This window comes from Coregonus lavaretus (assembly GCF_964263955.1).
Source record: "Coregonus lavaretus genome assembly, chromosome: 33".
NCBI lineage: Eukaryota > Metazoa > Chordata > Actinopteri > Salmoniformes > Salmonidae > Coregonus > Coregonus lavaretus.
The window spans coordinates 8,820,696-8,837,081 of NC_140020.1; the positions used below are offsets into that span (position 1 = coordinate 8,820,696).

Sequence of the window (16,386 nt, forward strand, 5' to 3'; positions counted from 1 at the left end):
GTGCTTCAACAAAGTACTGAGTAAAGGGCCTGAATACTTATGTTTTTTATTTTATACATTTGCAAAAATGTCTAAAAACCTGTTTTTGCTTTGTCATTATGGGATATTGTGTGCAGATTGATGAGGCGGAAAAACAATTGAATCCATTTTAGAATAAGGCTGTAACGTAACAAAATGTGGAAAAAGTCCAGGGGTCTGAATACTGCCTATGGGCAGTGCCTATGGGCACCAACCCACCGTCGCTGGACCAGACAGGACTGGCAAAAAGTGCTCTTCACAGATTAGTTGTGGTTTTGTCTCACAAGGGGTGATGGTCGGATTCGCGTTTATCATCTAAAAAATTAGCGTTACACCGAGGCCTGTACTCTGGAGCGGGATCGATTTGGAGGTGGAGGGTCCGTCATGGTCTGGGGCGGTGTGTCACAGCATCATCGGACTGAGCTTGTTGTCATTGCAGGCAATATCGACCTGTTGGATCAGAGGGTGAGGGCTAGGGCCATTCCCCCCAGAAATGTCAGGGAACTTGCAAGTGCCTTGGTGGAAGAGTGGGGTAACATCTCACAGCAATAACTGGCAAATCTGGTGCAGTCCATGAGGAGGAGATGCACTGCAGTACTTAATGCAGCTGGTGGCCACACCAGATACTGACTGTTACTTTTGATTTTGATCCCCCTTTTGTTCAGGGACACATTATTCAATTTCTGTTAGTCACGTCTGTGGAATTTGTTCAGTTTATGTCTCAGTTGTTGAATCTTATGTTCATACAAATATTTACACATGTTAAGTTTGCTGAAAATAAACGCAATTGACTTTTCTTGCTGAGATTATATTGTGATACTTTCATATTCTGAAGGAGTGGTTTACAATGGTGGCTTGAAGTTGAGGAATCCCATTACTCACTTTCCTCTGGAGAGAGGTTTGGGTAGACTTCAGCCAGGGCTGCCCTCAGCCTACGCTCATCCACAAAGGGCAGCAATGCAACACCTACACACAGAGGGGAAAACGCATTCAATCAAATGTATTTTATAAAGCCCTTTTTACATCAGCAGTAATGCTTTACAGTTACCAGGCCTGGACCCCAAAGAGCAAGCAATGCAGTGAGTATATCATTCAGGACATACAAACTGACCACCTGCCTTCACTGCCATGACAAGGTGTTCCGTTTAATGGTCCATTATTCTGTTGACTTACCCTGCCAAGCGTACTTCTTTCCATTCAAGTCGATGGCAAAGTCATCAGGGTAGAAGTCAATGATGGAGGATTCCTGTTGGAGACGAAGCGACAGTTTAGGAAAACAAGAGTGACCGACAGCAGTAGTGGTTTAGCAGTCTATCAACTTCTGTGATCATTACATTGGTCACACTTTATTTGGATAGTCAGTTCTACATCTATGGTCCCTTATAGATGATCTACATATGCTCAGACTATGCAAAAAAAAAAAAGGTGAAATTTACTGGGTTGCTCATGAGTGACCGCCATGTTTCAGGCAGGAAGTTTCCACTGGCGGCAGGGAAAACACCCATCAGCTGTTCCAGGGGCTTGAACTGAAACACAGGAACAGAAGACCGTTAGACAGAGCGTTAGAACTAACCACACAAAACAGACAGGCTTAACAATGGGAACACGAACTAATGAGAGAGAGAGAGAGAAGCCTGCATCTGTCCATTCTTACCGGCTTGGTCCCAAGCTCGAAGTCGGTGAACATGCCTTTGATGTCTTTGAAGTCCGAGGCGAATGGGGCGTAGTGGAACGGGAAGTACCACTTCCAGGACGCGCACCCCTGTCAATCAACAGACAAACAGTTAATGAGACGACCAGGAGAAATGATCCTCCAGTACCTTTATCTCAACTGACAGTCTGATTAGATTACTGGCTAGCTTGGGCCCACTTAGTCCAGATTTTACTTTACTTTTCATTTATTTACGTAAATGACTGACAATTCAACAGGAAACATTTGAATACATAGCCTACTAAAGAAGAATGCCCAGGGATGAATAAATACCCCTGGTCTAGGCCTACAGATGCGGTCAAATATATTGACACCCTTGCAATTTACAATGTAGCGCAAAGAATCAGTTGACTCAAACAACATTCATTCCAATTTGGAATAATTTAGTCCAGGCCATTTATTAATTAGATTTTTTTCTTCTTGGTCCTGTGCAGTTGTAAATCAAACAAATACACGTGAAGACCAAACTTTTTCAAAATTTTAACTCATTTTGAGAGAAGATGGGGAGCCTATATGAGCCTCTAATCTAGTTGACACTTGCCTGTGACTGACATTTAACTCTCATAAAATTGCATACTTTGAAAACTGGGACGAGAATTAGAGGTTGTTAAACCATTAATTTTAATCATTGAAGGAACGGAAGGAAGGAATGGTGCAAATGGCTTGGAATTGGGTTTGGGAGGTGGGAAGTCCGCCAACTGGCAAACGTACACGTCCCAAAACACTTTCCAATACCAGCTTAGTACCTCCCTCTACACTTGTACAACTAAATGAACACTGACATTTGTTTCATCCCATCATTAATGTATACTTAACAAAAATATATAAAACGCAAAATGCAACAATTTCAAAGATTTTTCTGAGTTACAGTTCATAAAGAAATCAGCAATTGAAATAAATTCATTAGGCCCAAATCTATGGATTTCACATGACTGGGAATACAGATATGCATCTGTTGGTCACAGATACCTTTTAAAAAAAAGGTAGGGGCAAGAATCAGAAAACCAGTCAGTATCTGCCTCATGCATCGCGACACATCTCCTTCGCATAGAGTTGATCAGGCTGTTGATTGTGGCCTGTTGTCCCACTTCTCTTCAATGACTGTGCGAAGTTGCTGGATATTGGCAGGAACTGGAACACGCTGTCGTACGCGTCGATCCAGAGCATCCCAAACATGCTCAATGGGTGACATGTCTGTTGAGTACGCAGGCCATGGAAGAACTGGGACATTTTCAGCTTCCAGGAATTGTGTACAGATCCTTGCTACATGGGGCCGTGCATTATCATGCTGAAACGTGAGGTGATGGCGACGGATTAATGGCAAGACAATGGGCGTTAGGATCTTGTCACGGTATCTCTGCATTCCAATTGCCATCGATAATACGCAATTGTGTTCTTTGTCCGTAACTTATGTCTGCCCATACCATAACCCCACCACCACCATGGGGCACTCTGTTCACAACGTTGATGTCAGCAAACCTCTTGCCCACACAACGCTGTCTGCCATCTGCCCGGTACAGTTGAAACCGGGATTCATCCGTGAAGAGCACACTTCTCCAGCATGGCAGTGGCCATCGAAGGTGAGCATTTGCCCACTGAAGTCAGCTACGACGCCATACTGCAGTCAGATCAAGACCCTAGTGAGGACGACAAGCACACAGATAAGCTTCCCTGAGACGGTTTCAGACAGTTTGCGCAGAAATTCTTCAGTTGTGCAATCCCACAGTTTCATCAGATGTCCGGGTGGCTGGTCTCAGATTATCCCGCAGGTGAAGAAGCTGGATGTGGAGGTCCTGGGCTGGGGTGGTTACACATGGTCTGCGGTTGTGAGACCAGTTGGACGTACTGCCAAATTCTCTAAAACGACGGAGGCGGCTTATGGTAAAGAAATTAACATTAAATTATCTTGCAACAGCTCTGGTGAACATTCCTGCAGTCAGCATGCCAATTGTGCGCTCTCTCAAAACTTGAGACATTTGTGGAATTGTGTGACAAAACTGCACATTTTAGTGGCCTTTTATTGTCCCCAGCACAAGGTACACCTGTGTAATGATCATGCTGTTTAATCAGCTTCTTGATATGCCACACCTGTCAGGTGGATGATTATCTTGGCAAAGGAGAAATGCTCACTAACAGGGATGTAGTGCTTTTTGTGCATATGGACAATTTCTGGGATCTTTTATTTCAGCTCATGAAACATGGGACCCACACTTTACATGTTGCATTCATATTTATGTTGAAGGTGTATATTGAAATTATATTTGTGCTGGGGCCGTAAAAATAATTTAAAACCAAACAATCCAGCCTTGAAACACGTATCCTTGGCTAGTGAATTACCATTTCAAAGTCACACCGATGGGTGATGGTTGGCTGGATGGAATGCTCTTCTCTTAGAGCAGGGTTTTCCAAACTTGATCCTGGGGCACCTCCCTGGGTGCACGGTTTGATTTTTGCCCTAGCACTACACAGCTGATTCAAATAACCAACTCATCATCAAGCTTAGATTATTTGAATCAGCTGTGTAGTGCTGGGGCAAACACCGTGAACCCAGGGGGCCCCAGGACTGAGTTTGGGAAATCATGTCTTAGACAATGAGGTCTCCTTATTACATTCAACACTCTTTATAGTCTTGTCCACATTTAAATTAGAATTAGCTAAGTCTGTTATTAAAGATCATTCATTCAAATATTAACGTGGTACATTTGGATTAAAACGCAAGATTCTTACAAGTGGCCAAATACCCATGTTTAAATATTCACATAGTTGGACATCTACATAATAAAAATCCCGGCATAAATCTGATCTTTTTAAACGAACGTCACAAATCAAGGTAACGAGAAGGTTATGAGAAGCGACGCACAATTACACTACTTTGCATCCTGTGCATATGACATATAAACGTCTATTTGAAATCAGTGTCTTGTACCTGGTAGTAGTATCGGAGTACCCAGCAGAGACCCTCCACGTAGGACTTCACCACCTTTTTGCGGAAGTCATCGTCAGTCGCGTCAACGTCAAACTTGGTCTTGTAGTATCTTTGCTTCCAGCCATCCTCCCACAACCTAACACACAGGGACAGTCATGTTCTGAGAGATGGGATGACAAAGCCATCGAAATGGCAAGCAAGGACGAAAGCCTTGGGCATACTCATCAATAGAACTCTGTGAGAAAGCCATACTCAAGCTTGCATGTCTATCACAATGCCGTGTAACATACACTATATACAGTGCATTCGGAAAGTATTCAGACCCCTTGACTTTTTCCACATTTTGTTACATTACAGCCTTATTCTAAAAGGGTTTAAATTGTCCCCCCCCCCCTCATTCTACACATCAATACCCCATAATGACAAAGCAAAAACAGGTTTAGAAATGTTTGCTAATTTATAAAAAATGAACATCTAAAATATCACATTTACATAAGTATTCAGACCCTTTACTCAGTACTTTGTTGAAGCACCTTTGGCAGCGATTACAGCCTAGAGTCTTCTTGGGTATGACGCTACAAGCTTGGCACACCTGTATCTGGGGAGTTGCTCCCATTCTTCCTCTGCAGATCCTCTCAAGCTCTGTCAGGTTGGAAGAGGCGCTATTTTCAGGTCTCTCCAGAGATGTTCGATCGGGTTTAAGTCCGGGCTCTGGCTGGCCACTCAAGGACGTTCAGAGACTTGTCCCAAAGCCACTCCTGCGTTGTCTTGGTTGTGTGCTTAGGGTTGTTGTCCTGTTGGAAGGTGAACCTTCACCCCAGTCTGAAGTCCTGAGCAGGTTTTCATCAAGGATCTCTATATACTATGCGCCGTTCATCTTTCCCTCGATTCTGACTAGTCTCCCTGCCACGGAAAAACATTCCCACAGCATGATGCTGCCACCACTATGCTTCACCGTGGGGATGGTGCCAGGTTTCCTCCAGATGTGACACTTGGCATTCAGTCCAAAGAGTTCAATCTTGGTTTCTTCAGACCAGTGAATCTTGTTTCTCATGGTCAGAGTCATTTAGGTGCCTTTTGGCAAACTCCAAGCGGGCTGTCATGTGCCTTTTACTGAGGAGTGGCTTCCGTCTGGCCACTCTACCATAAAGGCCTGATTTGTTTAGTGCTACAGAGATTGTGGTCCATCTGGAAGGTTCTCCAGAGGAACTTTGGAGACTGTCACCTCCCTGACCAAGGCCCTTCTCCCCCGATTGCTCAGTTTGGCCGGGCGCCCAGCTCTAGGAAGAGTCTTGGTGGTTCCAAACTTCTTCCATTTAAGAATGGCGTAGGCCACTGCATTCTTCGGGACCTTCAATGCTGCAGAAATGTTTTGGTGCCCTTCCCCAGATCTGTGCCGACACAATCCTGTCTTGGAGCTCTACGGACAATTCCTTCGACCTCATGGCTTGGTTTTTGCTCTGACATGCTCAGCCAACTGTGAGACCTTATATAGACAGGTGTGTACCTTTCCAAATCATGTCCAAATCAATTGAAATGTACCCCAGGTGGACTCTAATCAAGTTGTAGAAACATCAAGGATGATCAATGGAAACAGGATGCACCTGAGCTCAATTTCGAGTCTCATAACAAAGGGTCTAAATACTTATGTAAATAAAGTATGTTTAAAAAAAATCTGTAATACATTTGCAATAACGCTGCAACGTAACAAAAAGTGGAAAAAGTGAAGGGGTCTGAATACTTTGAATGCACTGTATACAAAAGTATGTGGACGCCTCCAATTAGTGGATTCGGCTATATCAGCCATACCTGTTGTTGACAGGTATTTAAAATCTCCATAGACAAACATTGGCAGTAACATGGTCCGTACTGAATTAGTCTGACTTTCAACATGGTACAGTCATCGAATGCCACCTCTCCAACAAGTCAGTTCGTCAAATTCCTGCCCTGCTAGAGATGCCCCGGTCAACTGTAAGTGCTGTTATTGTGAAGTGGAAACGTCTAGGAGCAACAACGGCTCAGCCGCGAATTGGTAGGCCACACAAGCTCACAGAATGGGACCGCCGAGTGCTGAAGCACGTAAAAATCGTCTGTCCTCTGTTGCAACATTCACTACAGAGTTCCAATCTGCCTCTGAAAGCAACGTCAGCACAAGAACTGTGCGCCGGGAGCTTCATGAAATGGGTTTCCATGGCCGAGCAGCCGCACACAAGCCTAAGATCGCCATGCGCAATGCCAAGCGTCGGCTGGAGTGATGAATCACGCTTCACCATCTGGCAGTCCGACGGACTAATCTGGGTTTGGTGGATGCCAGGAGAACGCTACCTGCCCCAACGCATAGTGCCAATTGTAAAGTTTGGTGGAGGAGGAATAATGATCTGGGGCTGTTCTTCATGGTTCAGGCTAGGCCCCTTAGCTCCTGTGAAGGGAAATCTTATGCTAAAGCATACAATGACATTCGAGACGATTCTGTGCTTCCAACTTTGTGGCAACAGTTTGGGGAAGGCCCCTAACCTCAACCCCATCAAACACCTTTGGGATGAATTGGAACGCCAACTGCGAGCCAGGCCTAATCGCCCAACATCAGTGCCCGACCTCACTAATGCTCGTGGCTGAATGGAAGTAAGTCCCAGCAGCAAATGTTCCAACATCTAGTGGAAAGCCTTCCCAGAAGAGTGGAGGCTGTTATGGCAGCAAAAAAATGGACCAACTCCATTTGAATGCCCATGATTTTGGAATGAGATGTTCGACAAGCAGGTGTCCACATACTTTTGGTCATGTAGTGTATTCTAGCTAGTAAGAGACAATTTCCTCATCTTACATACAGGATTTGGGAATTATCATCATAGTCTATTTCCATGAAGACATGGAAGAGAAACTAGTTTACTGCTTTAGGAAGTAGCTGAATGGTTTCGACATATTAGTAGATTGGCGATGCACTACACACATAATGAAGGATGAGCAGCATCCTCCACACTGGCCCAGAGGGAGAGCAGTCTTGTAACAGGAAAGCCTCCATGAATACCAATTTAGCCCAATGGATTCAACACCCTTGGCGAGCGCATCACAGACGAATTTATGAGAATATGCCTCCTTTCCATATTAATAACTTGCAGGCAGGAGGAGGGGGTGGGAGGGGGGTTGGAGGTGGTAAAAAACCACAGAGTAGCTCCTAAGGGGCCCGTGCTGCACAGGAGAGGCATAAATCAGACCATCACCCTTGCTGAGAGGCCTGCCTGGTTGGTTGACTGGCTACTTGGATGACTGACTGTCCTTGTTGGCAGGTTGATTGACAGGCTGGTTGGTTTACTCCCTAGTTGACTGACTGTAGCATAGTCATTTACCTGACATTATCCTCAGGCTCTGGCTCGCTGTCGCTGTCCTCAGCTTTCCGCTTCATACCCCGGCCGTCCTGCCCGTCACTGCTCCCTGCCTAGACAAGATAATTATACCTAAACCATCTGTCAGTAGATCGGTTTCCACCAATTGGCGACAGACTTTCGTGCAAATATTCTAAAACACACATAGAAAACATATGCACATTTCCCACCAGATGTGTTTCCATCAAACATACTTTTTTGCGCATAAAATACTGTGCGTGATGACATAGCAAATAAAATTACTTTTGCGATTAAGTTTTAATGTTCCGAATAAATAAATAAAAAACATTTGTTTCATGCCTTTCCATTGCATTTTCAGCTCTACCGGTGGGTTTGTAAACTGATGCTATAAATAGCATACTTGACCAATCTGGTTTTGGCGCATTCTCTATAGACAGTCCATAAAGTGGACAGGGTATGGATAAAAGTAAGATCATTTAACAAAAGAATAATTGGCAGCCAGGCATAGATCATCTCACCAGCATCATTCAAATGATGGCCTACCCTCAATATTTTGTGGAAATTTGCAAATAGCCCATCACTGTGCACGTAAACACCATATGTTATGAGGTTACGACATTGTGACATTTTACTAACAAATGTGCCGTTTCCATAAGGCCTGTCGTGACTTTCTTTGTATGCGTCAGGTCACTCATCTGCATGAAATTGTGGGATGGAAACCTTAGCAACCCGCTAAGCAACTACAAATATTTATGAAATTATTTTTTTCATTCATTTATACATTACATCTTGTGGACAATATTTCCACCATCATGGAGGATTCAAGTGGGGGGGGGGGGGGGGGGTTTATAAGAAAATAAAACACATTCAGCTAGTGTGTGCAAAAAAAAAAAAAAAAAAAAATGAAATATTATTAAAAAAAAAAAAAGAAAAAAAAAAAATGTATTCAGTAACTGTAAGTCGCTCAGGATAAGAGCGTCTGCTAAATGACATAAATGTAAATGTAAATGTAACACATTAATAGAATAGAGGAACTAACAGCTTCGTACAATGTACATTAATGTAAAAAAAATAAAAATTTGCCCAGACCAGCATCAATAGAACATGGAAATGTGTACTGCGCTCACACTTGAGGTACATAAATGCTTGAACATGGACAAAAGTCCTCTGCCGCATTTGATCAATACAAGCCATGTAAAATTCTAGTCCAGTTTTCAAATCACTACAAAACGGAAGGTAATCAGTGGAGGCATACCTGGCCACCATTCTTCATCATGGCTTTTAGTGATTGCGCAGCATCCTGAAATAAAAAGACATCTTTAATTACCTATAAAAATTGTATAAGTGTCCTATATCGCCCTAACACCTCAACATTCGTATAGATGTTCACTGCGCGGAGAGCTTGCGAGTAAGCATCTCATTGTACTGTGTACAGTCGTCGTCAAAAGTTGAGAATGACACAAGTATTGGTCTTCACAAAGTTCGCTGCTTCAGTGTTATGAGATATTTTTGTCAGATGTTACTATGGTATACTGAAGTATAATTACAAGCATTCCATAAGTGTCAAAGGCTTTTGACAATTACATTAAGCTTATGCAAAGAGTCAATATTTGCAGTGTTGACCCTTCTTTTTCAGACCTCTGCAATCCACCCTGGCATGCTGTCAATTAACTTCAGGGCCACCTCCTGACTGATGGCAGCCCATTTTTGCATAATCAATGTTTGGAGTTTGTCAGAATTGGTGGGGTTTTGTTTGTCCACCCGCCTCTTGAGGATCGACCACAAGTTTTCAATGGGATTAAGGTCTGGGGAGTTTCCTGGCCAGGGACCCAAAATGTCAATGTTTTGTTCCCCGAGCCACTTAGTTATCACTTTTGCCTTATGGCAAGGTGCTCCATCATGCTGGAAAAGGCAATGTTCATCACCAAACTGTTCTTGGATGGTTGGGAGAAGTTGCTATCGGAGGAGGTGTTGGTACCATTCTTTATTCATGGCTGTGTTCTTAGGCAAAATTGTGAGTGAGCCTACTCCCTTGGCTGAGAAGCAACCCCACACATGAATGGTCTCAGGACGCTTTACTGTTGGCATGACACAGGACTGATGGTAGCGCTCACCTTGTCTTCTCCGGACAAGGTGTTTTCCGGATGCCCCAAACAATCGGAAAGAGGATTCATCAGAAAATGACTTTACCCCTGTCCTCAGCAGTCCAATCCCTGTACCTTTTGCAGAATAGTCTGTCCCTAATGTTTTTCCTGGAGAGAAGTGGCTTCTTTGCTACCCTTCTTGACACCAGACCATGCTCCAAAAGTCTTCGCCTCACTGTGCGTGCAGATGCACTCACACCTGCCTGCTGCCATTCCTGAGCAAGCTCTACACTGGTGGTGCCCCAATCCCGAGGCTGAATCAACTTTAGGAGACGGTCCTGGCGCTTGCTGGACTTTCTTGGGCGCCCTGACGCCTTCTTCACAAAAATTGAACCGCTCTCCTTGAAGTTCTTGATGATCCGATAAATGGTTGATTTAGGTGCAATCTTCCTAGCAGCAATATCCTTGCTTGTGAAGCCCTTTCTGTGCAAAGCAATGATGACGGCACGTGTTTCCTTGCAGGCAACCATGGTTAACAGAGGAAGAACAATGATTTCAAGCACCACCCTCCTTTTAAAGCTTCCAGTCTGTTATTCTAACTCAATCAGCATGACAGAGTGATCTCCAGCCTTGACCTGTGTTAACGAGAGAATCACTGACATGATGGCAGCTGGTCCTTTTGTGGCAGGGCTGAAATGCAGTGGAAATGTTTTTTTGGGGGATTAAGTTCATTTTCATGGCAAAGAGGGACTTAATTCATTGCTATTCATCTGATCACTCATTACATTCTGGAGTATATGCAAATTGCCATCATCAAAACTGAGGCAGCAGACTTTGTGAAAATTAGTATGTGTGTCATTCTCAAAACTTTTGACCACGACTGTACACTACGCTGTATCCAATGCATATGACAAATAAAGTTGGATTTTAATAGTGGATAATAGGTGGCTTTTTCCTTGCACCGTTGACCAGAAACAAAATCCCCCTGATAAGCCCACCATCATACCTTGTTGTGCTGGTCCCTGCCCTGCATCCTCATGTCGAAGGCTTGGTGCCGGGCGTTCTGGACAACCCCAGGTCTGCCTCTGCCACCAAGGGCCTGGGGGGCAAACTGACCACCGGTCATGTAGGCTGGGCCTTGCTGCTGAGCCTAGGGAACACACACAAATTAACAGTTAGTTGAACTATTTGGGTCGGTTTCCATGACACAGATTAAGCCTAGTCCTAGACCAGGGCTCTACAACCATGTTCCTGGAGAGCTACCGTCCTGTAGGTTTGAACTAAAACCCTGATCTAGCGCACCTGGTTTTAATGATAAGCCGAATCAGCTTAGTTACAACTGGGGTGGGAGCGAAAACCTACAGGAGGGTAACTCTCCAGGATCAGAGTTTTCTCAATTGAAAGATCTTCTTAGACCAGGACTAGGCAGTTGAAAGAGAAAGGGGGATACCTGGTCAGTTGTACAACTGAAACGTGTCATCCACATTTAACCCAACCCCTCTGAATCAGAGAGGTGTGGGGGGCTGCCTTAACCGACATCCACATCATCGGTGCAGTTGTTGGGGTTTAACTGCCTTGCCCAGGGGCAGAACAACAGATTTTTACCTTGTCGGCTCGGGGATTCGATCCAGCAAACGTTTACTGGTTACTGGCCTAACGCTCCTACCTACCAGGCTACCCGCCGCCCCCAGGCTTAATATGAGTCTGTGAAATTGGCCCATGAAGTCACTGGTTTCCCAATTACTGGTTTTACAAATCTTGCACACACCTTTGGTTTCCTAGGTCTAAAAATCTGTCATTGTCCAAAAAAGCAAGTAAGAAAACTGGCATACAATACAGCAGACCTCAAGGGCCAGAGTCGTGCATCCCTGATTTAAAACATCCATTGAGGAAACGTTTCGAACAATACACAGCGATGCCACATCAACAGTATAAATCAGAAAAAATAGTTTAATTGCCCATTGAAATAAATGGCCTTGCATGCACAGTCATAATTCAAAGAAAACATGAAGGTAAGGAGTAAAGCGGTTCATTCAAAACATGACTGTAAGTCGCTTTGGATAAAAGCGTCTGCCAAATCGCATATTATTATTTATTATTAAAACCACAGTACAAAGTCAAGCTACAATAACATAGGCACACATCCATTCCACTTACCTTCATCCTCTTCTTTTTCTCCTTGTTCCTTCGCTTGAACCCCTCCTACAAGACAAAGCTCATTATTTACACAAACAGTCAACAGGAAAAGTTCAGCAAATTACAGGAAGATTGGCATCTGCTAAACTAGCTTAAATGACAGCTGAGTGTCAATGACCAAGCCATGATTAATGTAAATCCTATGGAAAATCTCCCACCCCTCAGTTTAGCAAAGGAAGAATATGATCTATTCAACAGGAATCATTTCCCTGCTGAAAGCTACTGCTCATCCAGCTACCATCTTACATCGTCCTCTTTGCGCTTCTTGAAGATGTTGTCCTCAGCCACGCCGATTGCCTGCATGATCAACTCAACACTCTCCAAGTTGACAAAACCATTCTCTGTGATGTAGCCCTGTGAGGAGAGAAAGAACATATTAAAGGCTATGAACAGGCACCTGGGCAAGGAAGTCAGGACAGCTTTAAGGGCCGGTTTCCCAGACACAGATTAAACCTAGTCCTAGACTAAAAAACGATTTCAGTGGAGAATTTCCATTTAGCATACATTTTAGTCCAGGTCTAGGCTCAATCAGTGTTTGGGAAACTGCCACAAAACCTCTGGGGGAGGAGGGGTTCTATGTAACATCTCCTAAAACCCCATGTGAGACAGTCAGACATACCCAAGCCTACACTGAAAACACTTACCCCAGTCTTGTGCACGACGTCTTTGTAGATGCCCACCAGTCGATCTATCGCACCCTCTCTGAAAGACACATGGAACGTACTATCAACAATTGAAATGTATGGAAACAGCAAGAATGTATTTTTGTCAAGGTGTTTTCAAGACGATAAGCTTAATCTCAGTTCCGTCAGGTTTACCTAATCTCTAAGGACGGTAAGTGAGGCAGGAAATCATTGCCAACGAAGAAGCACATGAAGACCCAGTCGTCGACAGTCCTCTCAAAGTCAAATGGAAAGGGCAGACTGGCCATTGTCAGCTCTCGCTCCAGGTACTGTAGGAAAAGGAAGCATACCTTGATAAACAGATTTTTATTTTTTTACAGTGGAGACACATGTCTCATCTCATTTCGATCTGAAGTCAAGGACATATTTCACACATACTACCGGAAAACAAAGCCAGTGTCTTTCTTTCTGGACATGACCTGGCTGGCAAACTACTGGGGGTGTGACGGCAAGCCTGCTAGGATGTGAGACTCCCATAACGTGTTACATCACAACCTTTCATCAACACATCATCTAACACCACATTCAATGATAACATATCAGACATTGGTCCCGTGTAGCTCAGTTGGTAGAGCATGGCGCTTGCAACGCGAGGGTTGTGGGTTCGATTCCCACGGGGGGGGCCAGTATGAAAATGTATGCACTCACTAACTGTAAGTCGCTCTGGATAAGAGCGTCTGCTAAATGACTCAAATGTAAATGATACTACCAACACCAGCACAACGGAACATAGAGGCAATAACTACGCAGAACAAAAATATAAACGCAACGTAAAGTGTTGGTCCCATGTTTCATGAGCTGAAATTTAAAAAAATCCCAGAAATGTTCAATACACACAAAAAGCTTATTTCTCAACTTTTGTGCACAAACTTTATTGCATCCCTGTTAAGTGAGCATTTCTCCTTGGCCAAGACAATCCATCCACCTGACAAGTGTGGCAAAAAGCTGATTAAACAGCATGATCATTACACAGGTGCACCTTGTGCTGGGGACAATAAAAGGACCACTAAAATGAGCAGTTTTGTCACACAACACAATGCCATAGATGTCTCAAGTTTTGAGGGAGCGTGCAATTGGCATGCTGACTGCAGGAATGTCCACCAGAGCTGTTGCCAGAGAATTTAATGTTCATTTCTCTACAATAAGCCGCCTCCAACGTCATTTTAGAGATTTTTTTTTGGGGGGGGGGGGGATATTTTGGTCTGTCATAAAGAATCAATCAAAAACTAACTCTGATTGGCTGGGCCTGGCTCCCCAGTGGGTGTGCCTGGCTGCCAAGTGGGTGGGCCTATGGCTGCACCCCTGCCCAGTCATGTGAAATCCATAAATTAGGGCCTAATGAGATTTTTTTTCAATTGACTGATTTCCTTATATGAACGGTAAATCAGTAAAATCTTTGAAATTGTTGCGTTTATATTTTTGTTCAGTATAGTTACATGACCATAAAAAATGTAGCAGTTTTTAAAGAAATTCTAAGATGTCTGATACAGAACGTACCTCGCGCAAAACGCACAGCCTGATGAATATGAACTCCTGTTCAGAAGCCGGCATAGTGTCTGCAAACTCATCATGCTGCAATAAGAAGAAAATATTAGTCATCATCGCTCATAACACGGAGAGCAAATGTAATGTACACTTTTTGGGGGGCGGTTTACTTGGCACAGATTAAGCATAGACCTGGACTAAAAACCAAACTCAACGGAGAATCTCCATTGAAAATGCATTTTAGTTCAAGAATAGGCTTAGTCTGTGTCCGTGAAAATGGCCCTTAAAAGGATACTTCGGGATTTGATCTACTTCCTCCGAGTCAGATGAACTCGAGGATACCATTTTTGTGTCTGTGTCCAGTATGAAGGTAGTTTAGCGTGCCAATGCTAACTATCATTAGCGCAATGACAGGAAGTCTATGGGCATCTGCTACATTCTCCATTGAGTTTGGGGTCAATTCCAATTTCATTTAAAATTCCTATTCAATTCTTGATTTCCCTCATGAAGTGGAGAATTTAAGTTGAATTAAATTAGAATTAAAAAATGCTTCCAGTTATGGAATTAGACTGGACTTTCCTATATTTCCAGTATAGCTAGGCTGTCTGAAGAGTAACATGCTCAGACTGAAGGAAATTAATTTGAGGAATTGTTGGGGATAACATTGAATTGGACATTTAACTATTGGAATTTACCCAACATTGGAATTCAGAGGAATTTAATTATCAGAATTAAAAGACTGACCTGGAATTTAAATTGAACGAAATGTACAGGGAGAGAGAATTTAATGTGGAATTGACCCCAACCATGATGGCTATAAATCAATGTACCTCTCCCTGTTTCTCCCTGGCCACTCCCTGGCAGTCCTTGATCTCATGGCCTTTCTGTCCACACATAGCACAGGGCCTAGGCTGGTTAGGCTTGAACTCCTCTCTGATGATGGTGAAATTGGGCTCGTGAGTGGCAAGACCCAGCATGATCAGGTCAGCTAGGGAAATGAACAGAAGAGGACATCCAAATTCAAAATATACAATCAGAAGTGAAGAGGAAATTCAGCAACTCTGGAAGGACAGTGGTAGTTGATGAAAGAGCTTATTTGTTGTTAAATGTAAAACCAATAAGTTTCAGCCCTAGGCCTTGATCGGGGTTTTTGTGCAAACAGAAAACCTTGAAATACACTGAAAGGCTTAAAACAGCTCTAAAGTACTGCGTTTTATACATGGTCACAGGAACAATAAACTCAGGTTTCTAAGGCTTTATGTTAATTAAATTACCTAGAACACATGAGCCATGCATGCATTATTATCCACGTTGTTAATATACACGTACAATAGCATGATTTATCCATTTGAGGGGAGTGAAGCTTCACCCAAAATGCCACCCTATTCCCAACATAGTGCACTACTTTTGACCAGAGCCCTAAGTGCCCTGGACAAAAGTACTGCACTATATAGGGAATAGGGTGCCATTTGTGAAAGGCTGAATGCATCAGGCTCCTCTTCAAGCTAATTACGTGCAATATTTTCCCTCTTTTGTCTACCAAGGGCATCATGAACCATTGAACGACTGAAGCCTTTATCTATCATGTCCTGCATAATTTCACCCATTTAAAACTAACTGGCCATTAATATAGCAGGACAATAAGGCCGGCAGAAAACAGAGAACCCTATCCTCTAACAATATCCAAGGTGGGAGAGTTGCAACTAATGTTGCCAAACTTTTAAACAAGTGTAAGAACATGTTTATATTCACTATATCGATAAACATTCAGTAAAGCATAGTCTGCAGTTAAGGTGCATAACTGAATTCTTAGCCATCGTCTTAGAAAAACAAACATACATTATCACGGTCAATCACAGGTCTTTTGCCCGTCAGGCTCAATAAGGTAACATTGTGTGCCCTACAATTATTGACAACTTTTCTTTATCAAAATCTGAATAGG

The 16,386-nt window shown here is 43.4% G+C and overlaps 1 protein-coding gene across 2 annotated transcripts in view; it reads right to left on the reverse strand.

Moving 5' to 3' along the window:
• The window catches only part of LOC311108191 (5'-3' exoribonuclease 2-like), a 47,443-nt gene that overhangs the window by 18,966 nt on the left and 12,091 nt on the right, over window positions 1-16,386 (reverse strand). The window contains exons 9-22 of one of the 2 annotated variants that reach the window (XM_084150810.1): window positions 15,275-15,432; window positions 14,457-14,531; window positions 13,095-13,228; window positions 12,921-12,978; window positions 12,523-12,630; window positions 12,238-12,282; window positions 11,087-11,230; window positions 9,252-9,296; window positions 8,000-8,088; window positions 4,656-4,791; window positions 1,673-1,780; window positions 1,455-1,544; window positions 1,192-1,264; window positions 901-984 (exon numbers count right to left, since the gene is read on the reverse strand). In XM_084150810.1, coding sequence (XP_084006936.1) covers window positions 901-984; window positions 1,192-1,264; window positions 1,455-1,544; window positions 1,673-1,780; window positions 4,656-4,791; window positions 8,000-8,088; window positions 9,252-9,296; window positions 11,087-11,230; window positions 12,238-12,282; window positions 12,523-12,630; window positions 12,921-12,978; window positions 13,095-13,228; window positions 14,457-14,531; window positions 15,275-15,432 — 1,347 coding nt within the window. The remainder of the gene's footprint in view (window positions 1-900; window positions 985-1,191; window positions 1,265-1,454; window positions 1,545-1,672; window positions 1,781-4,655; window positions 4,792-7,999; window positions 8,089-9,251; window positions 9,297-11,086; window positions 11,231-12,237; window positions 12,283-12,522; window positions 12,631-12,920; window positions 12,979-13,094; window positions 13,229-14,456; window positions 14,532-15,274; window positions 15,433-16,386) is intronic. The other variant, XM_084150811.1, reaches the window with a different exon arrangement.